Source organism: Indicator indicator, chromosome 21, assembly GCF_027791375.1.
Source record: "Indicator indicator isolate 239-I01 chromosome 21, UM_Iind_1.1, whole genome shotgun sequence".
In the NCBI taxonomy this organism is placed as follows: Eukaryota; Metazoa; Chordata; class Aves; order Piciformes; family Indicatoridae; genus Indicator; species Indicator indicator.
This window is the reverse complement of record NC_072030.1, coordinates 3,493,408-3,519,578: the sequence shown is the minus strand read 5'-3', so window position 1 is coordinate 3,519,578 and position 26,171 is coordinate 3,493,408. Positions and strand designations below refer to the sequence as shown.

Sequence of the window (26,171 nt, the reverse complement as noted above, 5' to 3'; positions counted from 1 at the left end):
GTTCAAGCCATCACTCTCTGTCCTGTCACAACAGGCCCTGCTAAACAGTCTGTCCCCAGCTTTCTGACTGAACCCTTTCAGTCCTGAAAGGCCACCAGAAGATCTCCCTGGAGCCTTCTCTGCTCCAGGCTGAACAACCCCAACTCTCTCAGCCTGGCCTCATAAGAGGGACATTGCCTTTTCTCAAAGGAAGGGCAACCCTACTGATCAGCAAATGAATTCTCTCTTTCTTGCATGCTATACAGATTATTAAAAGCACCAAGGAGTGGTTTTGAAGCTGCCCTGGCACCCCTGATCTTCCAGGCCTTGTGCTGAACTGAGGAGAGGAGACGGTGTGCTGCTGGGGCAGGAAACTGGACAGCCTCTGAGAGGTTGTTCCTGTGCTGTCCAAACTGGTGTGACCTGCTGCTTCATTGTTCTTGCTAGGAGCTTGGGACTCATCAATTTTAGCTCATAAAACTGTTTCCTTCCTGCCATGAATGGGTTCAGGACTCCTATGCCCACAGCGAACATTTCAAAGCGGAATGAAAAGGATAACTTTTTTCCAGTAACATGCCACAGAAAATCCAGAGGTGACAAGGAGATCTGTGAGCAGCTGACTTGGCTTTCCTCACAAAGCTGGAGCCTTCTGTGGATGGCTCAAATCCCTCTGCCAAGGGAGACATCAGATGGAATCACAGAATGGTAGGATTTGGAAGGGACCTCTGGAGGCCATCAAGTCCAACCCCCTGCCAAAGCAGGATCACCCAGGGCAGGTCACACAGCAGTGCATCCAGGTGGGTCTTGAAAGCCTCTAGAGAGGGAGACTCTACAATCTCTCTGAGCAGCTTGCTCCAGGCCTCCAGTACCTTCACACCAAAGAATGTTTTCCTCATATTGAGGTGGAACCTCGTGGGTTCCAGTTTGTGCCCATTGTCCCTTGTCCTGTCACTGGCCACCACTGAAAAGAGTCTGGCCCCAGCCTCCTGTCTGCCACCCTTTAGGTCTTTCTGAGCATTGAGAAGATCCCATCTTAGTCTTCACCTTTCCAGGCTAAACATCCCAGGTCTTTCCTCATCACACAGATGTTCCAGTCCCTTCATCATCCTCATAGCCTCTGTTGGACACTCTCTGATCTATCCCTGTCCTTTTTGAACTAGAGAGAGCTTGCATATTAATTTTTTTTTCACCTTAATCTGTTTTGCTCCCTTTTCTGCTCCACTCACATCCTTTTTGACTCCTTGTCTAAAGAAGGGAAATCCACTTGAATTTTGACTTCAGTGGAATTCAGCATTCACCCTTATTCACTGGAAAACGTGGAAGCAGGGATGAGTTCTTAGAGACTGGCCAAAAAGACACTGAAAATGCTGGCTTCCTACCCCTCTAATTCTGTGTTTTAAGGAGCTAACCCCCATCCTCACAGCACTTCAAGAGGAAAGGAAACAATTACAGGGTGAAAATCAAAGGCCAAGGTAGTTTGAGATATCCAGTAGTGCAGAGGCACACCTGGGTGGGGTGGAACCTGCTGCTGCTGTTGGAGACTGCAGGTTTTGCACACAAATGTTTTAACTGGGAATGGATTCCCACAGCTGCCAGGCTGTGAACCACACAGCACAGACTGGGTTCCTTGGAAATAACCCCCAAGACCTCAAGTGGTTATCAGTTGGTGTGACTTGGTGCCCTTTTCTGGTCTTCCTTTGGCTTGATGCCCTTTTCTGTGGTCTTCCTTAAAATAACTTTTTCTTGCCACTTTTCCTGTGACCCATGGGGCTTTACCCTCCTGTCAGCAGCACTGAACACATCTCAGTGGGGTGGTCCCCAAGCAAGAGGTGTTCTGCATTTGCTGGAGACCTCTAGAATCCCACCAGTTTCTCAGGTAAGGAATAGGGTCAGTTGCTAAAACAATTAGTGTTATAAATCACAAAACTAGCATCTTGGTCCTGTAAGGTTCATAATCCGTGGTGATTTTCATCCTCACAGCCTTGAGATGGTTTGGGAGCTTTGAGGTTTGCAAACAGGGAGGCAGATTTGCCATGTGAGGCCTGTTGGACCTGTTCTGTCAATTTTCAAATGGAAATCAGGGTGTTGGAGACTTGGCTAGGACCTGAAACTGGTGCATGATCCAGAGGGCACAGAGAGTTTTGCCTGCAGCTCCACTGCTCACCATAACAGGGTTTTTTTTAAATCAACTTTTTAACTTTCTTAAAGTTTCTAAACCAACCGTAACAGACCACATTCAAAAGAGGAAAGCCACTGTTCACTTGTATTTAAGAAAGAGAAACTAAACAGTCACAGGAGTAGTAGCTGGGTAAGAAGGATAGGAGAGGGCCATTGAAGCATCATCCTTTGCCCTCGGTGGGATTGCAGTTTCAGATGCAGTGTAAGGAACTGGACTTTCCTTACACTGCATCTGGGGATGCAGCAAGAAATGGTCAGAGCTGTGCTGGTTTCCTTCTGGAAGAAAGGAATCCTGAACTGGTGTAGACATCATGATCAACTGCATGATGAGTTGAGGGCTGTCTGGCTTTTGACAGCTCAGTGGTATTGCCTCTGTGTGATCAGCCTTGGAACAGATCCACTCTCATGAGCCAGCAATATGCCCTTGTGGCCAAGGAAACCAGGGGTCTCCTGGGTGCAGTAAGAAGAATGTGACCAGCAGGTCAAGGGAGGTTCTCCTCCCCCTCTACTCTGCCCTGGTGAAGCTATATCTCCAGTACTGGGTCCCATTCTGGGCTTCCCAGTTCAAGAGAGGGAACTACTAGGAAGAGTCTGAAGGAGAGCCACAAAGATGCTGAGGGGCCTGGAGCAGCTCTGTGAGGAGGAAAGGCTGAGAGCCTTGGGGCTGTTGAGCCTGGAGAAGAGCAGACAAAGGGAATCTGATCAATGCTCAGCAAGAGCTAAAGGGTGTGGGGCAAGAGGCTGGGGCCAAACTCTTGTCAGTGGTGCCCAGGGGCAATGGGCACAAACTGGAACCCAGAAGGTTCCATCTGAACAGGAGGAGAAAGTTGTTTGGTGTGAGGGTGCTGGAGGCCTGGAGCAGGCTGCCCAGAGAAGTTGTGGAGTCTCCCTCTCTGGGGAGATTCCAAACCCACCTGAGCATTGTGACCTTGGGCAAGCTGCTGTGGCTGCCCTGCTTTAGCAGGGGGGTTAGAGTAGATGATCTCCTGAGCTCCCTTCCAACCCCCACCATGCTGTGATTCGCATGACCAAAAGCATGGATGTCTGGTGCAACTCTAAAGTGATCTGAACTATATCAGGTTCTGAAGCATGTCCACATGGTGGACATGGAGTCTGGTATTTCCTCAGTTCATGTGTCCTCCTTTCCACAAAAACCATATCAGGTTAAACTGAAACAGGTCCATGAACAAACTTGGACTTTACAGCGTCTTTCTGCTATGAATTGGGAAAAATACTTTTACAGTTTGAATCTAAATTAATAACCTGGGTGGTGCTTTGGAGATGCTCCAAAGTGAGAGGGTTGTTTTTTTTTTTTTTACACCAAGACACTACTGGGCATGTGATCAAGAAGGAAATGAGAGAGATTAGAGGAGAATCTTTATTAAGTGGTTCAGGATAAAAAAGCCAAGCAGGGAAATTGGCAGGTTTACTTGATCTTAAAGCAGTTAGGGCAAGGAAGAAATGGTCAAGGGCCTGTCACTTGGGGGAGTGTCTCATGGAGCTCTTTCTCCAGTGAGATCCAGGCAGACCCCCAGCTGCTGTGTTGTCTCAGCTGCACACAAGGCTGGGTATGAAAGCTCTCCTAGAAGTGCTGGGGAACTCAGTGCCTTTGGCTGGAGCCACTTTGCTGAACCACCTTCTAGAACTTCAGACAAGTGACCTCTCTTCTGCCATCTCCCATCTCTTCTGGTTCCTGGGCGTGGCTTGGCCTGTGGCGTTGTGTTCAGTGCAGTGCCTGAATCCAAACACACACAAACCACTCCCGGGAGTTATCTCAAGAGTTGGTTTGTGCTCTGGTTTGCCTGTCAGTGACAACTGATGACTGCTGTCTCCTTGGCTTCCCTAGAGATGTTTCTTTCCTTAATTAGTAGTTAAGCACTGATAGACAGGTTTGGGTCTAACCTCTTGACAGACCTTCCCCAAAGGGCAGATTTAGACTGGAGATAAGGAAGAAATTCCTTAGAGTGAGGGTGGTGAGACACTGGAACAGGCTGCCCAGGGAGGTCATGGATGCCGCTTCCCTGGAGGTGTTCAAGGCCAGGTTGAATGAGCCACCTGGGCTAGTGGAAGGTGGCCCTGCTCATGGTGGGAGGGTTGGAGCTAGGTGATCTTTAAGGTCCCTTCCAAGCCAAACCATTTTGTGAATCTCTGAATGGATCTATGGCACTGCTGTGTTCCAGCTGTTCCTGCAGCTGCTGTGGAGGTCTGGCTGATCTGCCATGGATGTGTTGAGACACATTTAGCAGAAGTCTCTTTACCTTTTTAAAGGCAGGCACAGGTGAAACATGAATCAGGATTTGGTTTTGCTTTAGAGGGCCCACAGCAGTGTTTGGAAAGGTTCTGCTCTTTTTATAATAGACTCATAGAACTGTTAGCTTGGAAGAGACCTTTGAGATCATCAGGTCCTGAGAATGCTTGGGCCATGCAATGCCCCAGCTGCTCTGCATGCAGGTCATGGAAATCTGCTGCTAGAAACAGTTTCTGTGGTCTTGCTTTAGCTCTCAGCAGCTGCACCAGGCTGAGAAGAAGTTTTTGCTGCATGTGGTGATTTGCTGTTCAGGTTTCAGCAGCATGAACAAACCCTCTGATACCAACCATGATGGGCATTTTCCAGGTTAGTGTTGAGACTCATGAGTCAGAATTTTTTTAAAGCCAGGCAATGCTTTGGAAAGGGGCAGAGCACAGAATCCTTCAGAAAGGTGCTGTTGGAAGTGCTCCAGTTCCAGCACAGGGCAGTTGTGGAAAGACTTAGAGAACATTGGAAAGAGGTGGAGTGGCTGCATTGTTTCAGACTGAGAGGGCACTGATGTCTGGGTGGAAATGGAGGGCTGGTTCTGTGAAAGGATGGTGCAGAGTGGTTTGCTTTAGCAGACTAGTGAAACAGCCTTGAACTTTGAGTTTCTTTTCTGAAAACTGGGGGGGTGAGGGGGGAGAGATGCTGAGGTGAGAACGAGATGCACACTACCCATTTCTGCTCAGTGGGGGAAGGCTTGTCTCAGCCTCCTGTGTCTGGCTTCCTCCTGTGGTTTCCCTCCACAGCCTGGCTCTGTGACAGACTGTCTTTGACCTCTTCATCTCTCTCCCCTCCTCCTTCTCTCAAAAGCTTGCTCTTAGCTGACGTGGCACAGCCCTAACCTGAAGCCCTTGGTTGAAGTATCTGGAAGTAAAGCAAAGACACAAACTCCCTTCTATCCAAACTACTTCTTAGTGATAACTTTTCACCCCCAGTATGGTTAATGTGGTTTCTCAAACCAGTCTGTGAAGCTGAAGGTCTTTTCTGCATGATTGTTACCAGGATGGCTTTAAGCTTGAGGAGGGCAGATTTAGACTGGAGATGAGGAAGAAATTCTGTCCAGCAAGGGTGGTGAGACACTGGAAGAGGTTGCCTAGGGAGGTTGGGGAGGTGCTCAAGGCCAGGTTGGATGAGGCCTTGAGCAACCTGGGCTAGTGGAAGGTGTCCCTGCCCATGGCTGGGGAGTTGGTACTAGGTGATCTTTAAGGTCCCTTCTAACCCAAAGCACTCTATGAATCTATGAACTCATATTTTTTTTTAACAAAAGCCTTTTCCTTGAATGCCTGAATCCTGCCCCCTCCCAAACCAAACCCACTGGATCCAACCACCTGAAAACACCCCTAAAGAATATATTCTGCATAAACTTAGTGCCTGTTGGAGGCCCAGCAGGTATGAAGGTGCTGTATGGAGTGTGCCAGGCTTGGTCTCAGCAGTGTAGGAGTAAGCCTGTGCTGGGAATTAAGCAAATCAATAGCCTGGAGGGTTTTTGACTAGCTGAGGGCCAAGTGCATAGTTTCAACTGGATTTATGCTCTTGACTGTCAGGGTAAGGGAGTTTCAAGTCTTGACTTGAAGGGAAGGGGTCAAACGCGTTGCTTCATCTGCTGTAAAATCAGGTTGTGGACTATCAGAGGAGATGTTCTCCTTGACTCTCCATCTCATCTCCGGTTCTGTGACAATCTGAAGTCTCAAGCCTAAGAATAAATGTTTCAGAGTTTCTTTAAATACTTCTTTGAGGCTCTCCTGCAGTTCTTGCTTTCATTGACTGTTGTGTCTTGTCTGTAGCTTCTTTTTCCATGGTGAGGTTCAAACAAATACAAGAGTTTGAAGACCAGAATAGTTCTCTGGCAAGCAAAAGCTGCTGGTCAAACTGAGGAACACCTCTGTACAAAGAGCCCTGTTCTGAGGAACATCTGACTTCACATGTCCCACACACCCCTGTTTGGAGCAGCTATGAGAATTAGGCCAGGCTATGGCATGAAATGGAGCAGGCTTTCTTTACAGTGAGGGTGGGAGACACTGGCACAGGTTGCCCAGGGAGGTCGTGGATGCCCCCTCCCTGGAGATGTTCCAGGCCAGGTTGGATGAGGCCTTGAGCAGCCTAGTCTAGTGAAAGGTGTCCTGCCCATGGCAGGGATTTTGGAACTAAATGATCTTTGAGTTCCCTTCTATGCATCTATAAACCTGTAAGGCTGCTGTTGTCAGGGAGCACACAGGGCTGGAGCAGCAAGGGATGTGTAGGTGTGGCTGAGCAGTGCCTGCACCGTGTGGAAGGAGCATTTCTCCAGCTGAGAACTATCTTCTCTTGGCAGTCTGCTCTTCCTGTCCCTCAGACTGCCATTCTGCAGGGGACAGTTAGCTGCGTGAAGCAGCAGATTGTTGGTACACTGGCAGCAGAGCAGCTCCTCCAGGCACACTGCCACTCTGCTGTCACCACTGTTCACAGGCTAAAGGGAGGCTGTCACTCTCCCAGGAGTTTGCAATCTAAACTGGCAGGAGGGCAGTGGAGATGGAGCAGCTCAGGCTCAAGTTTCTTACCACCATGCAGAACTTGAAAGAAGTGACTGAGTTCAAAGAAACTGTCTTCTGCTGAGGGGAGGGAAGGCAGGAGGAGCAAACCCAGGGGTCTGGATAAACCAGCTTCAGGTCTGTTCATCAGCACAAAAGGTTAACCTTTCTTCTCCCTTTTCTGTCTCCTGCAGGAAGTCCAAGGGAAAGCCAAACGGTAAAAAGCCAGCACCAGAAGAGAAGAAACTTTACCTGGAGCCAGAATACACAAAATCCAGAATTACTGACTTTGAATTTAAGGAACTAGTGATGTTACCCCGAGAAATAGACCTCAACGAGTGGCTAGCCAGCAACAGTGAGTATTGTGGTGCTCCAGCTCTCAGCTTGTGTCCACACCCAGGAAGGCATTCAGCCACTCTGCTGCTTTTTACTGTCCTCAGTGCTTAGCAAACCCCTCAATGACTGTTTATCTTGCTCCATAATGCATGTCATTATAGCTTGGGTAGTAATTATGCTGTCCTACCTGCAAACCAGCTGTGCTCAGCAGAGTGGAAGTCTTGATGCGTTTCCACCTCCCAGCTCCCTCACTGTGGCACTGTGAGGCTTGGGAGAGGATGTGATGCTCTTTTGAGGGCCATCAGGTGCCCTTTGACTGTTTGCTACAGTGGCTGGTTCAGCATGGTTGTGGTTCAAGTGAATTGGCTTCCAGAAGCATGGTGAAAATGTTACTTTATTAAGACTTGTATGTAAAGCAAGTTGTAGAACCACAAAATTTTCACCTAGTCTAACCCCCCTGCAGTCAGCAGGGACATCTGCAACTACAGCAGGTTGCTCAGAGCCCCAGATGCTTCCAGGGATGAGGCAGCTACCACCTCTCTAGGCAACCTAGGATGGGGTCTCACCACCCTGAGGGTCAAACATTTCTCCCTTCTCTCCAATCTGAATCTCCCTCTTTTAGCTCAAACCATCACCCCTTGTCCTGTCACAACAGACCCTGCTCAAAAGTCTGTCCCCAGCATTCTTCTAAGCTCCTTTAAGCACTGAAAGGCCACCAGAAGGTCTCCCTGCAGCCTTCTCTTCTCCAGGCTGAACTCTCTCAGCCCCAACTCTCTCAGCCTGTCTTCACAGCAGAGCCCTTCCAACCCTCCCATCATTGCTGTGGCCTCCTCTGGCCCCACTCCAACAGGTCCCTGTCTGTGCTGTGCTTGAGGACTCCAGAGCTGGCCCCAGCAGTGCAGGTAGGGTCTCAGCAGAGCAGAGGGGGAGAATCCCCTCCCAAGATATGCCTAAAGCCAGAAGTTTTGAAGTCTTCAGGTTGGATTCCTTCTCACTCCTTCCAAACTTCGGAGGAGTGACTCTGAATTTAAACTGCAGCCAGGCAGTACCTGGAAGACATGACTGAGGCTGTGAATCACTGTGTCTGTGCAGCTCAGCCCTGATTTAGTGCCTCCCTCTGCTCCTGCTTTGCCTGCCAGCCCTAACCTGCAGCTCTCACCCAATCCTGGTCACACTGCCTTAAACTGCACCCTAGGAAAGTTTGTAGAGACCCACTGGGCAAAAGCGAGGTGCTTCCCAGGGAGCATCAAGACATTCAATGATCTCAGGAGGTTTTTGTACTGTTTCAGGCTGGGTTTTTAAGGAGATATGTCATGAGAACTATTAATGTTGGTTTCTAGCCACATTTTAAGTCTCATCATTTAAGCCACATCTGCACATTTTAAGTCTCACTTCAAAAGAAGGTAGCAAACAGTTTGCCTTCAGCAAACTTGTGGCAGTGTTCTAGTGTAGAGGTGAGGCTGGTGATGGAGACACTTTCCAGTCTTGCTACTTAGTGAGTAATAAGAGGTGATGCATCATGGTGCTTTCATCTTCAATCAAAACAAGAGCTTTCTTCCTTTGGTTTGCAGCTCATCATTAGGCTCGTTTAGCTCCATCATGCTGAAGTTCATTTGCAAGCTCAAGCCTGTGAGGTCACTTCACTTGTTCTGTGTCAGTAATTGTCTGGAGGATAAGCAGTGTTTGAAAGTGTTTCCCTTCTCAGTTTCTTCCCTTTTGTGTTTTGTTTTTCAGCAACAACGTTCTTTCACCACATCAACTTACAGTACAGCACAATCTCAGAGTTCTGCACGGGAGAGTCGTGCCAGACCATGGCAGTGTGCAACACGTAAGTCCCTCCTTACAGCTCCCTGCTCTCCAGCAGCTCCTTGGAGTTCCTTGGGTGGGGAGGTGTTGGGGTTGGGTGGCACTGGGCAAGTCTTTTACAGCAGATCTTGACTTAGGGTGTGCCAGCTGCACATCCTCTGCTCTTATCATAGAATCACAGAATGGTTTGGGTTGGAAAAGCTCTCTTAAGGTCATTGAGTCCAATCATCAACCCAGTACCACCATGGCCATTAAACCAAGTCTCAGAGTGCCATGGCCACAGGTTTCTTGAACACCTCCAGAGATGGGGGCTCCACCATCTCCCTGGGCAGCCTGTTCTAACACCTGACCACTTTTCCTAATGTCCAACCTAAACCTCCCCAGCACAATTTCAGGCCATTTTGTGTCAGTCTATCACCTGAGACTAGGGAGCAGAGACCAACCCCCACCTGGCTCCAACCTCCTTTCAGGGAGCTGTAGAGAGCAGTGAGGCCTCCCCTCAGCCTCCTCCAGGCTAAACATCCCCAGTTTTCTCAGCTGCTCCTCACCAGCCCTGTTTTCTAGACCCTTCACCAGCTTTGTTGCCCTTTGCTGGACACACTCCAGCACCTCTATGTCCTTCTTGGAGTGAGAGGCTCAAAACTGAACCAGTATTCAAGGTGTGGCCTCACCAGTGCCAGGTGCCAGGCATTCAGCTGTGAAGGGTGGTGGAAATCTGGTTTTATGGAGGACTCTAAGGATGAGAATCTTTGTCTGTTCTGAGCTGGTTTTATAAGGTCAGCTCAGAAGGACAAACAGCTATGACTCTTTTCAGTGGTGCTCTGCCACAGCACAAGTGGCAACAAATACAAGAACACAGGAGGTTCAACCTCAACATGAGGTAAAACTTCTCTGCTGTGAGGGTGATGGAGCCCTGGATCAGGCTGCCCAGAGAGGCTGTGGAGTCTCCTTCTCTGGAGACATTCCAAACCCATCTGGATGTGTTCCTGTGTGACCCGCCCTGGGTGATCCTGCTTTGGCAAGGAGGTTGGACTTGGTTTTCAGAGGTCACTTCCAAGGCCCTACCGTTCTGTGAATCTCTGTGTTAGGGGAGAGGAGGGAAGGAGAGCAAGGCAGAATTGTCCTTACTGGTACCAGTGCTGGGTAGGATTGTGAGAACCTCAGAGGCTGCTTTTGATAGCTGGAATGCTGACAGAGCACCAGGCTGCTGACGGACAACCTCTAGCCTGACGTGAGCCCCTGGCTGGCTGCCCAAGGCCCTGGGCACAGAGGACACAAGTGGCAGCTTTGCACAGAGTAAAGGAAAACGTTTTGGTTTGGCACTTTCCCCTGTAGGACTCAGTCGAGGTTTTTTCATGTTGACTAGCTGTCACTTCTGAAAGAAGGCTTTGTAGTTCCACTGGACATGGTGAGTAGAACAAAAAGTTACCATAAACTCTGCTCTTGATTAGCAGAGCCCAACACACTGCAATCTGAGATCCAGTCAAGTATGAATAAGCCTGTTGTCTTGTGGTTTGGGTTTTTTTTCTTCCCCTCCAGCACATGTGTTGATAGTCCTTTTCTTCCCTCCTCTTGCATTTCCTGGGATTAATCTAGTTGAGATGGATTTGAAAGCAGAAGAGTGAGCAGTTAATGTTGTGGTTCATCAAACATACGTCCCATGGAATGTTTCCAGCAGAGCCAGGACTCTGTATCGTGTCTCCAAGAACAATTCCCTAGTGCTTGGAAAAGGAATCCTTCCCTGGCGTCCTGGGCTGTCTTGGACACTTGAATCTCAGGGGCTTTCTCTGAAAGCATTCTGAGGAATGCAAAGTTCAGGGAGGGTATTTTTTTTTTGCATGTAAAAGTTGGAAAGATAAGTGTCAGGAGAGAATGAAAGGCCATGCTGGAGCCTTTGAAAGCAGGCTGGAACAGAAAGTAACAAATCTCTGCAGGACCCAGATTTTATCAAAAGGAGACAGCCTGTCTCTACAGCAGAAATTGTGATCAGCATGGCCACTATTTTGTTGACTCTTGCTCCCAGGCTTTCCCATGTTTTAACTCCTGGTGCAGCAATGCTGTCCAAAGGGCTGACTTAACTCTTTAAACACTTGGCCAGTGGCACCCTGGGCTGCATCAAGAGAAGTGTGGCCAGCAGATTGAGAGAGGTGATGCTGACACTCTGCTCTCGTAGGACCTCACCTGGGGTATTGGGACCCCCCAACTCAAGTGGGACATGGACCTGCTGGAGCAGTTCCAGAGGAGGCTGGAAAGATGATCAGAGGGCTGGAGAACCTCTTCTGTGAAGGCAGGCTGAGAGAGTTGGAGCTGTTAAGCCTAGAAAAGAGAAGGCTCTGGGGAGACCTCAGAGCAGCATTTTAATATCTGAAGGGGACCTACATGAGGACTGAAGAGGGACTGTTGAGAAGGGCCTGTGGTGGTAGGACAAGGGGCAATGGTTTGAAACTGGAGCAGGGCAGAGTTAGGTTGGACATCAGGAGGAAGTTCTTCACAATTGGAGTGGTGAAACACTGGAACAGGTTGCCCAGGGATGTGGTTGAGGCCCTGTCCCTGAAGGTATTCAAGATCAGCCTGGATGTGTCCCTGGCAGCATGCTCTAGTTGGAGATGTCCCTGCTGAGTGCAGGGGGATTGGACAGGATGCCCTTTGAGGGTCCCTTCCAACCCGATGCAATCTGTGAATCTGTGATTAGAGGCTAAAAGGAGCTGGGGGGGCTGGGAAGCCACTTAAGTGCTGCTCCATTCTGCTCCAATGAGCCTCCAACAAGGGTTGTCTGTAGCAGTTGAGGCTGCAGCATAAAGAGAGGAAGTGCCCGTAGGCGGCTCCAGCTGCAGCCTGTATTTGCGGTGCTGAGCACCAATAGCAGAATGTTCCTCTCCTTTGTTTTGGAAAACTGGAAAATTGGGCTGGTTGGGAATAACAGGAAGCATGTCTGCACTTGGGTGAAGCACTTGAAACACTCTGTGTTTAGCTGAAGCATAACAAGTGAAGTATCTTCCTGTACTTGGGGGCAGATGACTGATCCGTGTTTGCAAACTCTGGGCTGCGTATTTCATCCTGCTGTCAAGGGTGCAGGGCTGGAAAGCCACAGGCTGAGCTCACCCAGCTGCACCCTCAGCACAGCTCACAACCCTGCTCTCAGACAGCTCCACTGATGCTGTTGGATGGTCCTTATCTTTAGGTTCTGCCTTCCCAGCTCTTCCCTTTGGAAGAGAGCTGCCTAAATGGAACAATGAGAACTGCTCAGAGATGCCCATTTGCTCCTATCCAAAGCCCTGCTTTCCTTCCCCACTTTCCTTCTTCTGTTTTTTTAAATCTTACCCTAACAAATTATCCCTGGAAGTCTTTAAAAGAGGCAGAGATGTGCTGCTGAAGGACATGGCTCTGCAGGAGACTTGCTAGAGTTAGAGAATGGTTGGACTCCATGGTCTTACAGGGCTTTTCCAACTGCAACAATGCCATGATTCTGTGAGGTAAGGTAAGGCCATGCTTACTGTGTTGGAGAAACCCACCTGAGAGGATTTATTGTGCCTCTGACCTGACTTCAGCATTTCAAGAGTATCACCAAAAGACTGGAGTCAGGTGCTGGTTACCCTGATGGGCACTCCACACTGGACCTTCTGTAGCTGGTGCTTGAGAGCACAGTAGTATGTTTGATTGCCATGGAATTGCAGTACCTTGGGAGCAGTTTGCCATGTTTTGCTCTCTTGTAGTTCAGTAGGTAGGTCTGTGTTCTGTTCCTCATGCCCACTCCTCAAAAGTGTGTTCTGGATCTCACCTTTCTGGTCATACCTAAGGCAGGCTTTTGTATGGCTGAGATGTTAAATATCAGTTGAGAACAGGTTGTCTGTCAGGTTCCTTTGCATTCAGATGCACAGCACTCAGTCTGAAGTTTAGAGGATTTGCTGGCAAAACAACCACCAGTTGCAGTTAAATATTTGAAGCAGGGTTTTCACATCTCAGAGGGGCTCCAGCCAACTGCCACACTGCAGACAGATGCAGCTCACAGCCTTCTGCCAGACAGGCAGCGGAGCCATCTGCACACCACCAGGAGGAGAATTCCTGCCTAGGGTCACTGAGAGACATCTGACCAGAACTCAGGCTGCCTCTAGAACAGATGGGAGCATTTGCTGGCAAGGTAGGGCAATGCCAAGAGAAATACCAGAATGGCAAATTAACCTCAAAAGGTGACCAGGGTGGCATAGATGTCACCTTGGGAATGACTTCATTTTGCTCATCACTTGCTGTAAAGCAGGTCCTGTGTTTTTAACACAGGGTTCACTGTTTGGATCTGGGATGCTTTATAGCTTGTTACACAGACCAGCACCATGGGCTGGAAACTGGTTTTTACCTGATCTTTAGGTGAAAATTTTCCAAGTGCTACAGTAAAACTTCTCAAAGTGAGCCTGAGTAACTCGGAGCCTAAGTTCATGAAGCTGAGATGCCAGAACTCCTGAGGCTAAGTCAAAGATGGATACAACCCTTTAGGCAGCCCACAGATAAGAGTGAAAGGTCTCATTTTGGTGCAGTGGAATCCCTTAACTGATAATTCCTTATCATTCATCTTTTTCTAACCATAGAATCATTTTGGTTGGAAAAGACCTTGAAGATCATCCAGTCCAACCATTCTCTACCTTGACCAAGGCTGGGGCTAAACCATGGCCCTCAGCACCACATCTCTGCCCCTTTGAAACACCTCCAGGGATGGGGATTCAACCACCTCCCTGGGCAGCCTGTGCCAGTCTTTAAGAACCCTTTCAGTGAAGAAGATTCTTCTCATATCCAACCTCCTGTAGTGCAGGTAGAGGCTGTTTCCTCTCATCCTATCACTTGTTACCTGGGAGAAGAGACCAACCTTCACCTGGTCTAACCTTTCAGGGAGTTGTAGAAAGCAAGGAGGTCTCCCCTCAGCCTCCTTTTCTGCAGGCTGGACAATCCCAGTTCCCTCAGCTGCTCCTCACCAGCCCTGTTCTCCAGACTCACAGTCTCCTCTCTCTATCTTGCCCATGGTCTCTCTGCATATGAAGGGTGTTTCCTGCTGGAGATCTGACCCCAAAACTTGCAGCTTTTGCATTTTTCCACGGTTAAGTTCCCTGAGCTGAGTGCTTCTACACAGTGACTCCTTTCTCTTTATCCTGCTCTCTTCATAACCCATCTTTTGGCATTTCTAGCAGGACTTTTTCTCCTTCCTTTCCAAACCACATAATCTTCACAGCATTTGCCTTTCCCTCCTTCCAGAAGCTTTTCTTAGACGCTGATGTAACTTCTGTTCTGCCTTGGCTTCTGTGTCATCAGCACAAACCCAGAATGTTTGAGAGGACAAGGCTAAAACAGATATATTGAGATGCAGATCTCTGCCTTCATACATGTTCTGCTTCATTAGCTGCATCACAGCCTTTTCTCTGTTCAAGCCATAGAAATTCCTCCCTGAGATTTGGAATGGAGCTACACGTTCTTCATGCTTTCTATACTGGGGAGGCTTTAAATCTGCCAGAGTGGCACAGAATAAATAAAATAATCAAAGTCTACATCCTAGATTCATAGAATGGTTTGGGGTTGGAAGGACATCTAGTTCCAGCCCCCTGCCCTGCAGGGACACCTCCCACCAGCCCAGGTTGCTCAAGGCCTCCTCCAGCCTGGCCTTGAACACCTCCAGGGAAGGGGCATCCACAAGCTCTCTGGGCAACCTGTTGCAGTGTCTCATGGTGTGAGCACTTTTGGAAAGTGCCTTTAAGCATCCCCTTGCCCTTTCTGTGTGCCATCCTTCACCTAACACAGGACTATACTCTCACAGTGCCACTGGTGGAATGCAGTCAGGCTTCTGTGTCCAACTGACCCTTTTGGTGGCCCAAATCAATCCCTTTGGTGTCCCCAACCTGCTCCAGTCTTGTTAACAGAGAGAACTCATCTTGACAGGGTGCTTGGCTGTCTCATTTAAACTATATTCTTAAAGGGTGGAATAGATGATCCTTGAGGTCCCTTCCAACCTGGTGTTCTATGAAACTCCAGTGTGAGTGGGAGCTACAGACCAGGTGGGAGATGCTCATGGCCTGTCAGGGGTTCCTGTCTTCCTGCAAGACCTGGGAAGACTCTGTTGACAAGCTCTGAAACATGATAACACAATTCTAGTTAAATCAACAGGACAATCCTTGTAGCTATCCCTTTAATCTCTGAGTTTTCTTTTAAATTCCTCTGCTGAAGAAAAGGTATAAAGAGTGCTCAGTGGGATGTTACAGCAGCTTTATTCACTTACACCTTTGTGTAAGTGAACTTGTACACTTGCCAAACTGCTTCTTTTTAACTAAAATCCAATTATACAGATTCATTTTCTGCTTAAGGGCAACCCTATGCTTTCTGTCTTGCAGTTGAGGATTTCTGTAGCAGAAGGAAACTGCTGTGGTCCAGTCTGCCTGGGCTCTTGGCAGCAGCCATTGGCCTAAGACCCAAATCAAGCCTGAGGTACCTGGAACTGCTCTACTGCAGGGCTGGATAGATGAGGTGGCCTCTGCTTGTGCTCTGCATTGTGTAACTCCTACATGGATGGTGTGACGGAGTAAGCAGTGAGGAAGAGCAGAGACTATGCCCAGGGGCCCAAGTGTGATGCCTGACACAGCTCTGCAAAGAGTTTCTAACTCCCGCTGGTTTCAGCCACTCCCTCACCTCCTCATGCCCTTTAGTATCCTACTGCAATAAAACAGAGACACCAAGCACCACGGGCTGAAAGTGAGCTGAAAGAAAAGGTCCAAACTTTCACTGGCTGCAGAACCAGTTTCCAGCTGCCTTTCTTCTCTTTGAGTTTGAGCTACTTATTTCTGCAGCTTCCTCTTATTTTCCTGTGGCTTGGGGCAGGAACAGTGTTATAAGTGTCCTCACCTCACTACCCTCAGGTCTGTGAAGAATCTTTCCAGGCAAAGAAAACAGATTGTGAATTCAAACTTCAGTTGCTGCCTCATATTTTCTTTTAGTTGCTTCAGGACTGTTCTGCGGGTCAGTGTTACAAAAACCTTCACTTTCACCGATTCACAGATTGCATCAGGTTGGAAGGGACCCTCTGAGGTTATCTTGTCCAAGGCCCCTGCAGTCAGCAGGGACAAGTGGCACCTGTAGATCCTTCCAGTTCCGTGCAGTCCTGTCAGACACAGGAAAAACACTCATATTAAGTCTTTAATCTTTATCTTTCATGCCAAAAAAAAAAAAAAAACCAAACCAAAACCACCCCAGAGGTGTGCAAAGGTGGGTAAGTGTCACGCTAAAGATTTTCTGTCTGGGGCTCAAGTTAGGCTTGTTCTGTGAGTCCAGAGGAGAGCCACAAGGACCATGCAAGGGCTGGAGCACCTCTGCTATGAGGATAGGCTGAGGGAGCTGGGGTTGGTCAGCCTAGAGAGGAAAAGACTCCAGGGAAGACCTTAATGCTGCCTTCCCATACCTGAAGGTAATCCTGCAGGAAGGCTGGAGAGGGACTTTACATAAGGGTGTCTAGAGACAGGACAAGGCACAATGGTTTGAAGCTGAGGGAGAGCAAGGTTAGACTGGAGCTTAAGAAGGAAGTCCTTTAGAAGGAGGGTGGTGAGACTGGAAGAGTTTGCCCTGGGAGGTTGTGGATGCCCCCTTCCTGGGGGTGTTCAAGGCCGGGTTGGATGAGGCCTTGAGCAACTGAGCCTAGGTGAGAGGTGTCCCTGCCCATGACATAGGGAGGTTGGAGTAGGTGATCTCTGGAGTTCCTCTCAACTTAAGCTATTCTGTGGTTCAGTGCCTGGTGTGAGGAAGGTCAGATCACAGATCATCAGCCAATAGCAGCAGAGTTGGAGTGAACAGACAGGCAGAAAATAAATGGAACCTGGCTTTATGGGCTCATGTGCTGAGTGAGGTCCTGGTCCTCACACTGCTTCCAACCTTGCTTTCAGAGGCAGTCAGCAAACCCCCGCTGCGCTGTGTGCTGGGAACTTGCCTATCCCATAATGATCTAGGACTGCACCTGGAACTTAGACTGTTTGAAGGAAGAGCTCAGGAACTGGAACTCAAAACACTTCTAATATGATATAGGCAAAACCCCAACCATTAATTAAAAGGTGTTTTGCCAAGTTCCTGATCTGTAGAACACCGCTCCCTGAGTGTGCCTAACACAAGGGATCACTGCTCCTGCAGTCAGAGGGGCTGTAATTAATTAACCATGACTTAAAGAGAAGAAACAAGGACCAAACCTTCAGTGCTTTGACAGCCTTCAGATTCTCCATTGGGTGAGGGATGGCCACAGTAAATCAAGGTGATTATGGCTAGCTGCTGGAATTGGGGTTGCTTTTGAAGAGTCAGACAAGAAGCTAATGTCTGCTGTTCCTTAAGGTCCACCATTCACCAGTGGCAAAGTCAAATGTTTTGGGGAGTCTGTGACTGCAGCCAAAGGCTCTGAGAGCTAAGGCAGTGTTGATGGGGATGTGGATGAGGTTCCTGAAAACTTGTCCTGGGTTGGATTTTGGAACAGGATTTGTCCTGAGAGCAGCAGCTTGGAGGCGCTGGCAGAAGCTGGTGTTTTGGTGCCACCTTCTGCCTCTGCAGTAGCACTGCACTGCCAGGCTGGCTCCAGCAGCAGAAACTAGTCAGTTTAATTAAGCTTGAGAAGGTAAGATTTAAGACTGGAGATTAGGAAGAAATTCTTGACAGTGAGGGTGGTGAGACACTGGAACAGTTGCCCAGGGAGGTCGTGGCAGCCCCCTCTCTGCAGGTGTTCAAGGCCAGGCTGGATGAAGCCTTGAGCAACCTGGGCTGGTGGGAGGTGTCCCTGCCCATGGCAGAGGGGTTGGAACTGGATGATCTTTAAGGCCTCTTCCAACCCAAACCATTCTATGATTACTGTGCAATGCTGTTGGCTTCCAAAACCAGTTAAGGAATTGCCTCCTGGACTGTTCTCCAGGCTGTGCATAATCCCTGTCTGTCCTGGACAGGAGTTCCCACAGCCTCAGCAGAGCTCTTCCCCACAGAGATGTGTCAACAGGCTTTCTCTGCTCACTGCTACCTGCACTCAGGTAAGAGAGGGAAACAAAACTGGCCCACAGAATTTTGAAGAGGTTTGATGTAGAAAGACAACCCTGAAGTGAACCTCTTCTGAGGTGAGGGAGCTGGAGGGAGAGTTGTATGAGGAAAGGCTGAGGGTGCTGAGGGTGTTCAACCTGGAGAAGAAGAGCCTTAGAGGGGGCCTTATCACTCTCTACCACTGCCTAAAAGAAAGCTCTAGTCAGGTGGGGATCAGGCTCTTCTCCCAGGCAACTAGTGACAGGACAAGAGGGCATGGTATGAAGGAGGTTTAGGTTGGCTATTAGGAAGCACTTCTTGACAGAAAGGCTGATCAGGCACTGGGATGCACTGCCCAGGGAGGTGGTGGAGTCGCCATCACTGGAGGTCTTTAAGAAAAGCTTGGCTGTGGCACTTGGTGGCATGGTTTAGCTCATGTGGTGGTGTTAGGTCATAGGCTGGACTTGATGATCTCAGAGGTCTTTCCCAGCCTCAATAATTCTGTGGTTCTGCAGCAGCTCTGACGTCTTTTGGTACAGCTGCAGCAGATGTTTTCTGCTAGCCACACTAAGCTGTGAGAGGAGCCGGGCTGTGGAGCCAAGGTGTGGTGACAGTGCCAATTCTCCCCACAGACAGTACTACTGGTATGATGAGCGGGGGAAGAAGATCAAGTGCACTGCTCCTCAGTACGTCGACTTCGTCATGAGCTCGGTGCAGAAGCTGGTGACAGATGAGGACGTCTTTCCCACTAAATACGGTAGGGCTGCTGGGGCCAGGGGCTCTGCAGGGGCTCCTCACCTGCCCTTCAGCACAGCTTCTAACACCAGGCAGCTCCCCACTTCTGTGATGCTTTTCTGAAGGGAGGTTTCGAGCCTGGTCCGTTCCTGCAGCAGGACAAACTTGCGCTGCTGGCACATGAGCTGTGGTGAAAGCCTCAGTCCTGTCCCCTGGGCTTCTCCTTCATCATCAGTACATCTTTTTCTTCAAGCAGTTTTGAGATCTTCTAGCCTGCAGAGGATAAAAAAATGTGGAAAAAGGTCAGCATGTACACATTCAGGACAGCCTGCTGTGAGTAAAACTTAACCTTCTGGTTGTTTTACCACTTGCTTTAAAGCCCCAATGCATTAATGGGGAACTCAATTGGATTGCCAGGAATGTGGCTTGGCTTCTTTACCCCACCAGTCTCACTGCTCATCTCCCTACCCTTCCAAACATTAAGAATGTGATTTTTAAGAACTGGAAAGCAACAGGAAAGCAATTTTAACTCAGATTTGGATCCTAACGAGGCTGCTACATGTGAGAGAAGAAACAGGAGAAAAGAGAGACCTGACATGGGCTTAATCAGGATTAAAAGCAGTTGCCTTCTTGAGCCAGTTCAGCAGCTAATTGGGGAACCAGGGACGTTGCAGTGCAGCAGACATGAAGCCAGCAGCCTTTGCTTCCAAGCAGGAGAGGCTGGTGAGACAGTGCCTGGCCAGCCAGCTGCAGCTGGAGGTTGTTGCATTTTAATTACTCTTGTTCTAGGGCACTGGGGACATTTCTTGCAGGTGATTTGTGCCTGTGCCCAAGGTGCCCTGTAGCCAACACCACACTTGTACTGTGCATCAGCACTGGGTGGCTGCTCCTGGACAAACTAAATAAGGACCCAGAAGAACTTCTCGTGATTTTTATAGCCAGTAGCAAAAAATAGTGTGGTGTTAAAGAATAATTTTATTTCCTTTCTGGTTTCTGAAACCCTAGGGTTTAAAGTGCAAATGAAAAGGTTAGAGACCTTGTAACTACATTTCAGTATCTGAAGGGGACCTACAGGAAGGCTGGGGGAGAGACTGTTCAGAAGGGCCTGTGGTCATAGGAAAACAGGCAATGGTTTGAAACTGGAGCAGGGCAGATTTAGGTTGGACATCAGGAGGAAGTTTTGCACAGTGAGGGTGGTGAAATACTGGAACAGGTCACCCAGGGACGTGGTTGAGGCCCCATCCCTGGAGACATCAAAGATCAGACTTGATGTGTCCCTGGCAGCCTGCTGTAGTTGGAGGTGTCCCTGCTGAGTGCAGGAGGGTTGGACAAGATGCCTTTTGAGGGTCCCTTCCAACCCAGTGCAATCTGTGAAAATAAACATTCCCCAGCACTGAACACTTCTAAGATCCAGCTGACAGGGTGCAGGGCCATCTTATCTAGCCATGCCTTTCCCAAGAATGCTTGGAGCAGGTGATCTTTAAGGTCCCTTCCAAGCTGGTGTTCAGTCATTTCTGTGCAATGAAAATGCTTGTAACGTCCTTAGCTGCTTTCTCCTGAATTCCTGTAAGAAGGTGGTAAGGGGGTACGATAAGATACAGGGCCCACAAGCTGTCTGCTGTATAAGGTGGTCCAGTTGCTCTTGCCCACAGCTCAGCCCAGACAGATGCTGTTGTGGGGCTGAAGGTGAGCAGCAGGAGCTCTCATGGTGTTTCTCCCTCTTCCTTTCAGGCAAGGAATTCCCAAACTCATTTGAGTCCCTAGTGAAGAAGATCTGCAAGTACCTGTTCCACGTGCTGGCCCATATCTACTCCTCACACTTTAAGGAGACTTTGGCACTGGAGCTGCACGGACATTTAAACACACTCTACACACACTTTATCCTATTCATCAGGGAGTTCAACCTCGTGGACCCTAAAGAGACCACCATCATGGATGACCTCACAGAGGTCCTCTGCAGCAGCAGCAGCAGCAGCGGGAGCAGCAGTAACGGGAGCGGCAACGGGAGCAGCAACGGCGCAGGAGCACAGAACCACGTGAAAGAGAGATGAGCCCTCCTGCAGGACCCAAAGTACCAGGACAAACAATCCTATCTCCTCTGTGTGGACATGTATGTATATGGTCAGCTATACATACAGGGCTACCCGGCCAGGACAGCTGCCACCAGGGGCCGTGTGGCCGCTGGGGACTGGATGGAGCCTCGGGGCCACGCGCCGCCAGCGAGAAGTTGCACCAGTTTGATTTTGTTTCCTGTCCACTCCTCCTTTCACCTGCTCAGATGGATGGTGAGTGCTGGCTTGAGAGAAGAGCCAGGCTGGAGAGTGGGGCCACGCTTGGCTTTGGGTTTGGTTTTTTTTTTTTTGGTTGGTTTATTATTTTTATTTTGGTTGGTTGGTTGTTTTATTTTGGTTTTCTCTCTTTGGTCTTGAGTGCAAGCCCTTTGTCTTTCTAGGATGGTGGTCCTGCCATTTAAAAAATATCTATTATATTCTAAGAAGTGACTTTTACTTTGAAGTGGCTTAAAAATGCAGGTTTGTTTGGGGTTGTTTTGGGTGTTCTTTTTTTGTTTGGTTTTATTTTTTTTGGGGGGGTGGGTAGGGTTTATTTTGGTTTGGTTTTACATAGACTGCCCCCTTACCCTGCCAAAAACTCCCCAGTTCGGTGCATCTTGCCCTTTGTTAGCTTGGAATGGGAAGAAACTCCTGGCTTGACCAGAGTAGCAACTAGGGGCTTGCTACGTGTTGGAAGTGGTGCTGGTTCTCCAGTTGTCCCACTGACCCGGTCACAACCTGTCAACGTGCAAGAGGATCCACGAGCCTAGCTGCTTATTGCTCCTACAACGTATATACTCCTTGCTGCCCCAGCTCCTCTTCTCCCAGGCACACCTCTACAACTCAAGAGTAAGATCCCTGGAGTCCCAAAACCCACGTGCAAGAGCCACCACCGTTTGCATCCCCTTGAACGGAAGCCCGGGGAGGGGGGAGAAGGGTACATTGAGTCAGTCACTGCCTGTGCTAGAAAATGGCTGTTGGCATAAAATTATATTGTTGGCTTATTTTAGTTCATCTGTTCTATAATAATAAAAACAAATCTATCAGCCACAAGCTTTGTTTCTCTGTTTGCAGCATCAAAAGTCATAGAATTGTTTCAGCTGGAAAAGACCTCTGAGGTCAACAAGTCCAACCTTCAATCCAAGGCCACCATGAATCCATCGGTGCAGCTCCCCTTCCACCACTGAATGCTCTTGGCCCTGCTCTCAGCCAGCTTTATAAATAATTGCTTGTCTTCCACCCTCTAACCTTACAGTTTGCTCTTTTGGGTAGTGCCAGGAGCCTCCTCTCCACATCATCTGGAGATAAGCAGCACTTGGAAAGGAGAGAGGTTCTTGTTTGCACACACTTAGATTCTGTGGATCCAGTGTCAGTATTGCATCTGGACAGTGATGGCACTCTTCACATTTCACACAGTCAGAGAATGGTTTGGGTTGGAAGAGCCCTCTAGCATCATCAAGTCCAACCATCAACCTACCACCACCACAGCCATTAAACCATGTCCCAAAGTGCCATGCCCACAGGTTTCTTGAACACCTCCAGGAGTGGTGACTCCACCACCTCCCTGGGCAGCCTGTTCCCCTCCCTGACCACTCAAAATTTTTCCTCATCTCCAATCTAAATCTCTCCAGCACAGTTTCAGGCCATTTCTTATCATTCTATCACCTGGCTCTGGAGAGACAGTTCACTTAGTTCTTGCAGTCAGCATCTCCAGTTAGGAAAAGACCAAGTTTTGCTTGTAGTTGTGCTTCTCTCAGATTTGTGACAGCCTCTGAGACTTGTTTGTTACTGGGTTTGGTCGTTGTCCTGAGCTACATACATCATTAATAAGTGACCTGGCAGGAGTCCTAGGAGGTTTTCCTGAGTAAAAGTCAGTAGAGAGCAGGAAAGGAGAGCAAGTAGAAAAGAAAAACAAATACAAACAAAACACGAGCGAGAAGGGAGGTAAAAAAAGAGAAAGAAAAAGGACAAGCAAGAATAAAAGCCTGTGGGAAGTGTGCAAGAGAAGCAAAAGATAAAGAAAAATGAGCAAGTGTGAAAAAGAGTTAGAAGTCACAGAAGCAGAGGGGGAAGTGAAAGATCCACCTCCAACTTGTGAGCCCAGACTTGTCTCTGGTGTTTGTCCCCACGTTGTAGGTACCTTGTGAACCTGCAGGCAGTGCTGGAGTCTGGCTGACTGCTCAGTGGTGCTGCTCGCAGTCTGGTGAATGTTCTTCCCACCCTGGCCTGCCAAGGCCTCCACAGCCAGGTGAATGCTCTCATTCCATGTCCAGGATGATACCAGCCTTTCCATTGCAATTCCCTACACCAATGTCTGCAGGGGAAACCAGAAGCTATCAGAGCAATGCTTTGTGTAAGGCCCCTGTGCTACCTGCAATGAGAGCATGCAGGAGAACTGAAGGTAAGAAGAAGAGCCAGAACAAACCCCAGAGCCAAGGATTGCTGGTGGGTTGCTGTCTGCTTGTAAAAATGCATTTGCAGTCTTAATTTAGATGTCTGTGTAGAAATTACACATGTGGGGAAGGTTTGACTTGGTCAGACACTGGAACAGGCTGCCTGGGGAGCTTGTGGATGTCCCCTCCCTGGAGGTGTTCAAGGCCATGTTGGATGAGGCCTTGAGCAAGCTGGGCTAGTGGGAAGTGTCCCTGCCCATGGTAGGGGGCTTGGAATTGGGTGATCTTTAAGGTCCCTTCCAATCCAAACCATTCTGTGAATCTATGAACAAGAAGCAGTTCAACTCTCTGTGGAAAGGCTGACAGCTACAGCTCAAGTTTCAGACCACCACGCAGCAGTACCTGTATCAAATGCAGGGGGTGACTCTACCTTAGCTTCCCATAGGGTACCCAACAGAACTTCATAGGAATGCAGAACAGCAACTCTTTACTTCAGCTTCCAGGAGAACAGTGATGTACCACCTCACCTCTAGAAGAGCCTGCTGGCGTTCATGGCAGCTGTGCCAAGGTCTCCTGAGAGCACAGACAAATCATGCAGGAATCTCTTCATGTTTGACAAGAACATAAATAAAGTTTTCCATCTGAGTGTAGCCTCTCTTGTTTGGCTTAGCAGTGGGAATAAAGAAAACACTGAAATGGTGCCAACACCAATGTTCTTGTCAGGCAGGCGGAAGCGTGACTAAAGCTCAGCCTTGAGGTGTCTGCATTTCAGAGGTTCCCAAGTTATGCTCCAGCAACATTAGATACAGAAGTGCCACTGACTCTTCATACTCTGCTGGGCTGACACCCCCAAGGCCTGTCAGTGACTTTCTATGCTTGCAAGATCAGAATCATAGCACTGTTTTGCTTGGAAAAGCCCTCTAAGATCCTCAAGTCCAGCCATCAGCTGAACACCACTGTGGCCATCAAACCATGTCCCAAGTGCCACAGCCACACACTTCGTGAACACCTCCAGAGATGGGGACTCCACCAGCTCCCTGGGCAGCCTGTTCCAATGCCTGGCCACTCTTGCAGGAAAGAAATTTTTCCTAATCTCCCAAGCTAACCCTGCCCTGGCATGATTTCAGGCCATTTCATTCTATCACCTGATACTAGGGAGAGGAGATCAACCCCCACTTCACTGCAACCTCCTTTCAGGCTAAAACCTCTCCAGGCTAAACACCCTCAGTTCCTTCAGCAGCTCCTCATAAGACTTGTTCTCTAGATATCACTGACTATCCACACTTGGTGGCACTGAGCCTGAATCCCTTTACCTAAAAACATGCTCAGGTCTTCTAACACCAAGGAAATCTGCTGCTTTAAATGTTCAAAGTCCTGTTAGAACAGAAGAGGCACCTTCATCATGGTACAGTCAACCCCTTCCTCCTCACCCTTCTCACCCTGCAGATCATGACTTGCCATGCCATTGTTTACAGGTTGCTAACTAAAACAAAAACACCCCAGAAAAATAACCAAACACTGCTAGAAAATGCCTTTTGAGCTACCTGTGCACACACACAGACACATACCCTCCCTACTTGCAGCAGCCATGCCTTCTGGAGGCCTCTCTTTGCCCATATCTCAACTTTCACCCACTGTTGCAGAACCTCTAACCAACTTTCAGGCCTAAAACCATGGCAGTGAGCACAACTTGTCACAGGGCTGAACTCCTGGTCTAGTGGAACGTGTCCTGCACATGGCAAGGGGGTTGGAACTAGGTGATCTTTATGGTCTCTTCCAACCCAACCCCTTCTATGAATCTATGAAGAGCCAGATGTCTGCTGCAGGATTGTGTTCCTGACAGTCACTGATGTGCTGAGGAGCTGAGGGTGCAGACATTTAGAACCTTGGGAGTGAAACACTGCAGCAAGCTCCAAAGTTTTACCCCCTGTTTTGTCACTGTCGGGGCTTTGAGGCTGCAGTGTCCTTAGGAATTACAAGCACCTGTAAATAAAAAACAAAGAGGAAAGATTTTCTTCCTAAGTGCCATTGGGAATAAATCCTAGCAGCAGGTAAACAAGCACCAAGGTCAGCAGGTTGTGTCCATTCCAGCTGCTCCCTCTGGCCACTCCCAGGAACAGGACACAGGAACAGTGCCACCAAGTCTTTTACATAGAGAAACAGCCCCCTTGAGCTCTGACCTCAGGGCAACAAAGCTGTGTAGAGATCATAGGACCAGTTTCACCCTAAAAGATCCCTAAATGGCAAACTGTAAATTGAGCCAGGCATCTTCCAGTTCAGCCCAGCCCAATCAGAGCTACACTTGTCCTTCTTGCCTGGGAACTGCAGGGTGTTATCAGGTCTGAGATCCTGCAGAGCAGGCTCATGTTATACCTCAGTGACAACCTCTGACCCAAGCCTTTTGAGTCAATCAACCTTGCTTCTTTTCACAGAATCACAGCATGCCAGGTTGCAAGGGACCCCAGGGGTCATCTGGTCTGACCTTTCTAGGTCACAATGTAGTTGGAATGAGCTGGCCCAGCACACTGTCAGGCTGAGTCTTCAAACTGTCCAGTGTGGGGGAATCCCCCCAGCAGTAACTTTTCCCCACCACCCCTTGACTTTTCAATGGGACTCCTTGCAAAAAGGGAGTCTCCACCCTCCTGGTAGCCACCCTTTATGTCCTGGTCCATGGTGATTAGGTCTCTCTTCCAAGCCTTCTCTTCTCCAGGCTGAACAAACCCAACTCTCTCAGCCTTTCCTCCCATGGCAGGTCCTCCAGTCCTCTGACTGTTCTCCTGGCCCTTCTCTGGTCACTTCCTAGCCTGTCCACATCTTTTTTTGCACAACGAGGACCAAAACTGCACACAGTACTCCAAGATCTGAGGGGAAAGGAAGATGTGTTCTG

The 26,171-nt window shown here is 48.9% G+C and overlaps 1 protein-coding gene across 1 annotated transcript in view; it reads left to right on the top strand.

The window, feature by feature from the left end:
* Positions 1-21,926, top strand: part of MOB2 (MOB kinase activator 2) — a 39,489-nt gene extending 17,563 nt beyond the window's left edge. The window contains exons 2-5 of the mRNA XM_054390473.1: positions 7,152-7,312; positions 9,028-9,121; positions 18,738-18,862; positions 20,572-21,926. Of these exons, the coding sequence (XP_054246448.1) occupies positions 7,152-7,312; positions 9,028-9,121; positions 18,738-18,862; positions 20,572-20,891 (700 nt within the window). The 3' untranslated portion in view covers positions 20,892-21,926. The remainder of the gene's footprint in view (positions 1-7,151; positions 7,313-9,027; positions 9,122-18,737; positions 18,863-20,571) is intronic.
* The last annotated feature ends 4,245 nt before the right edge of the window (positions 21,927-26,171 follow it).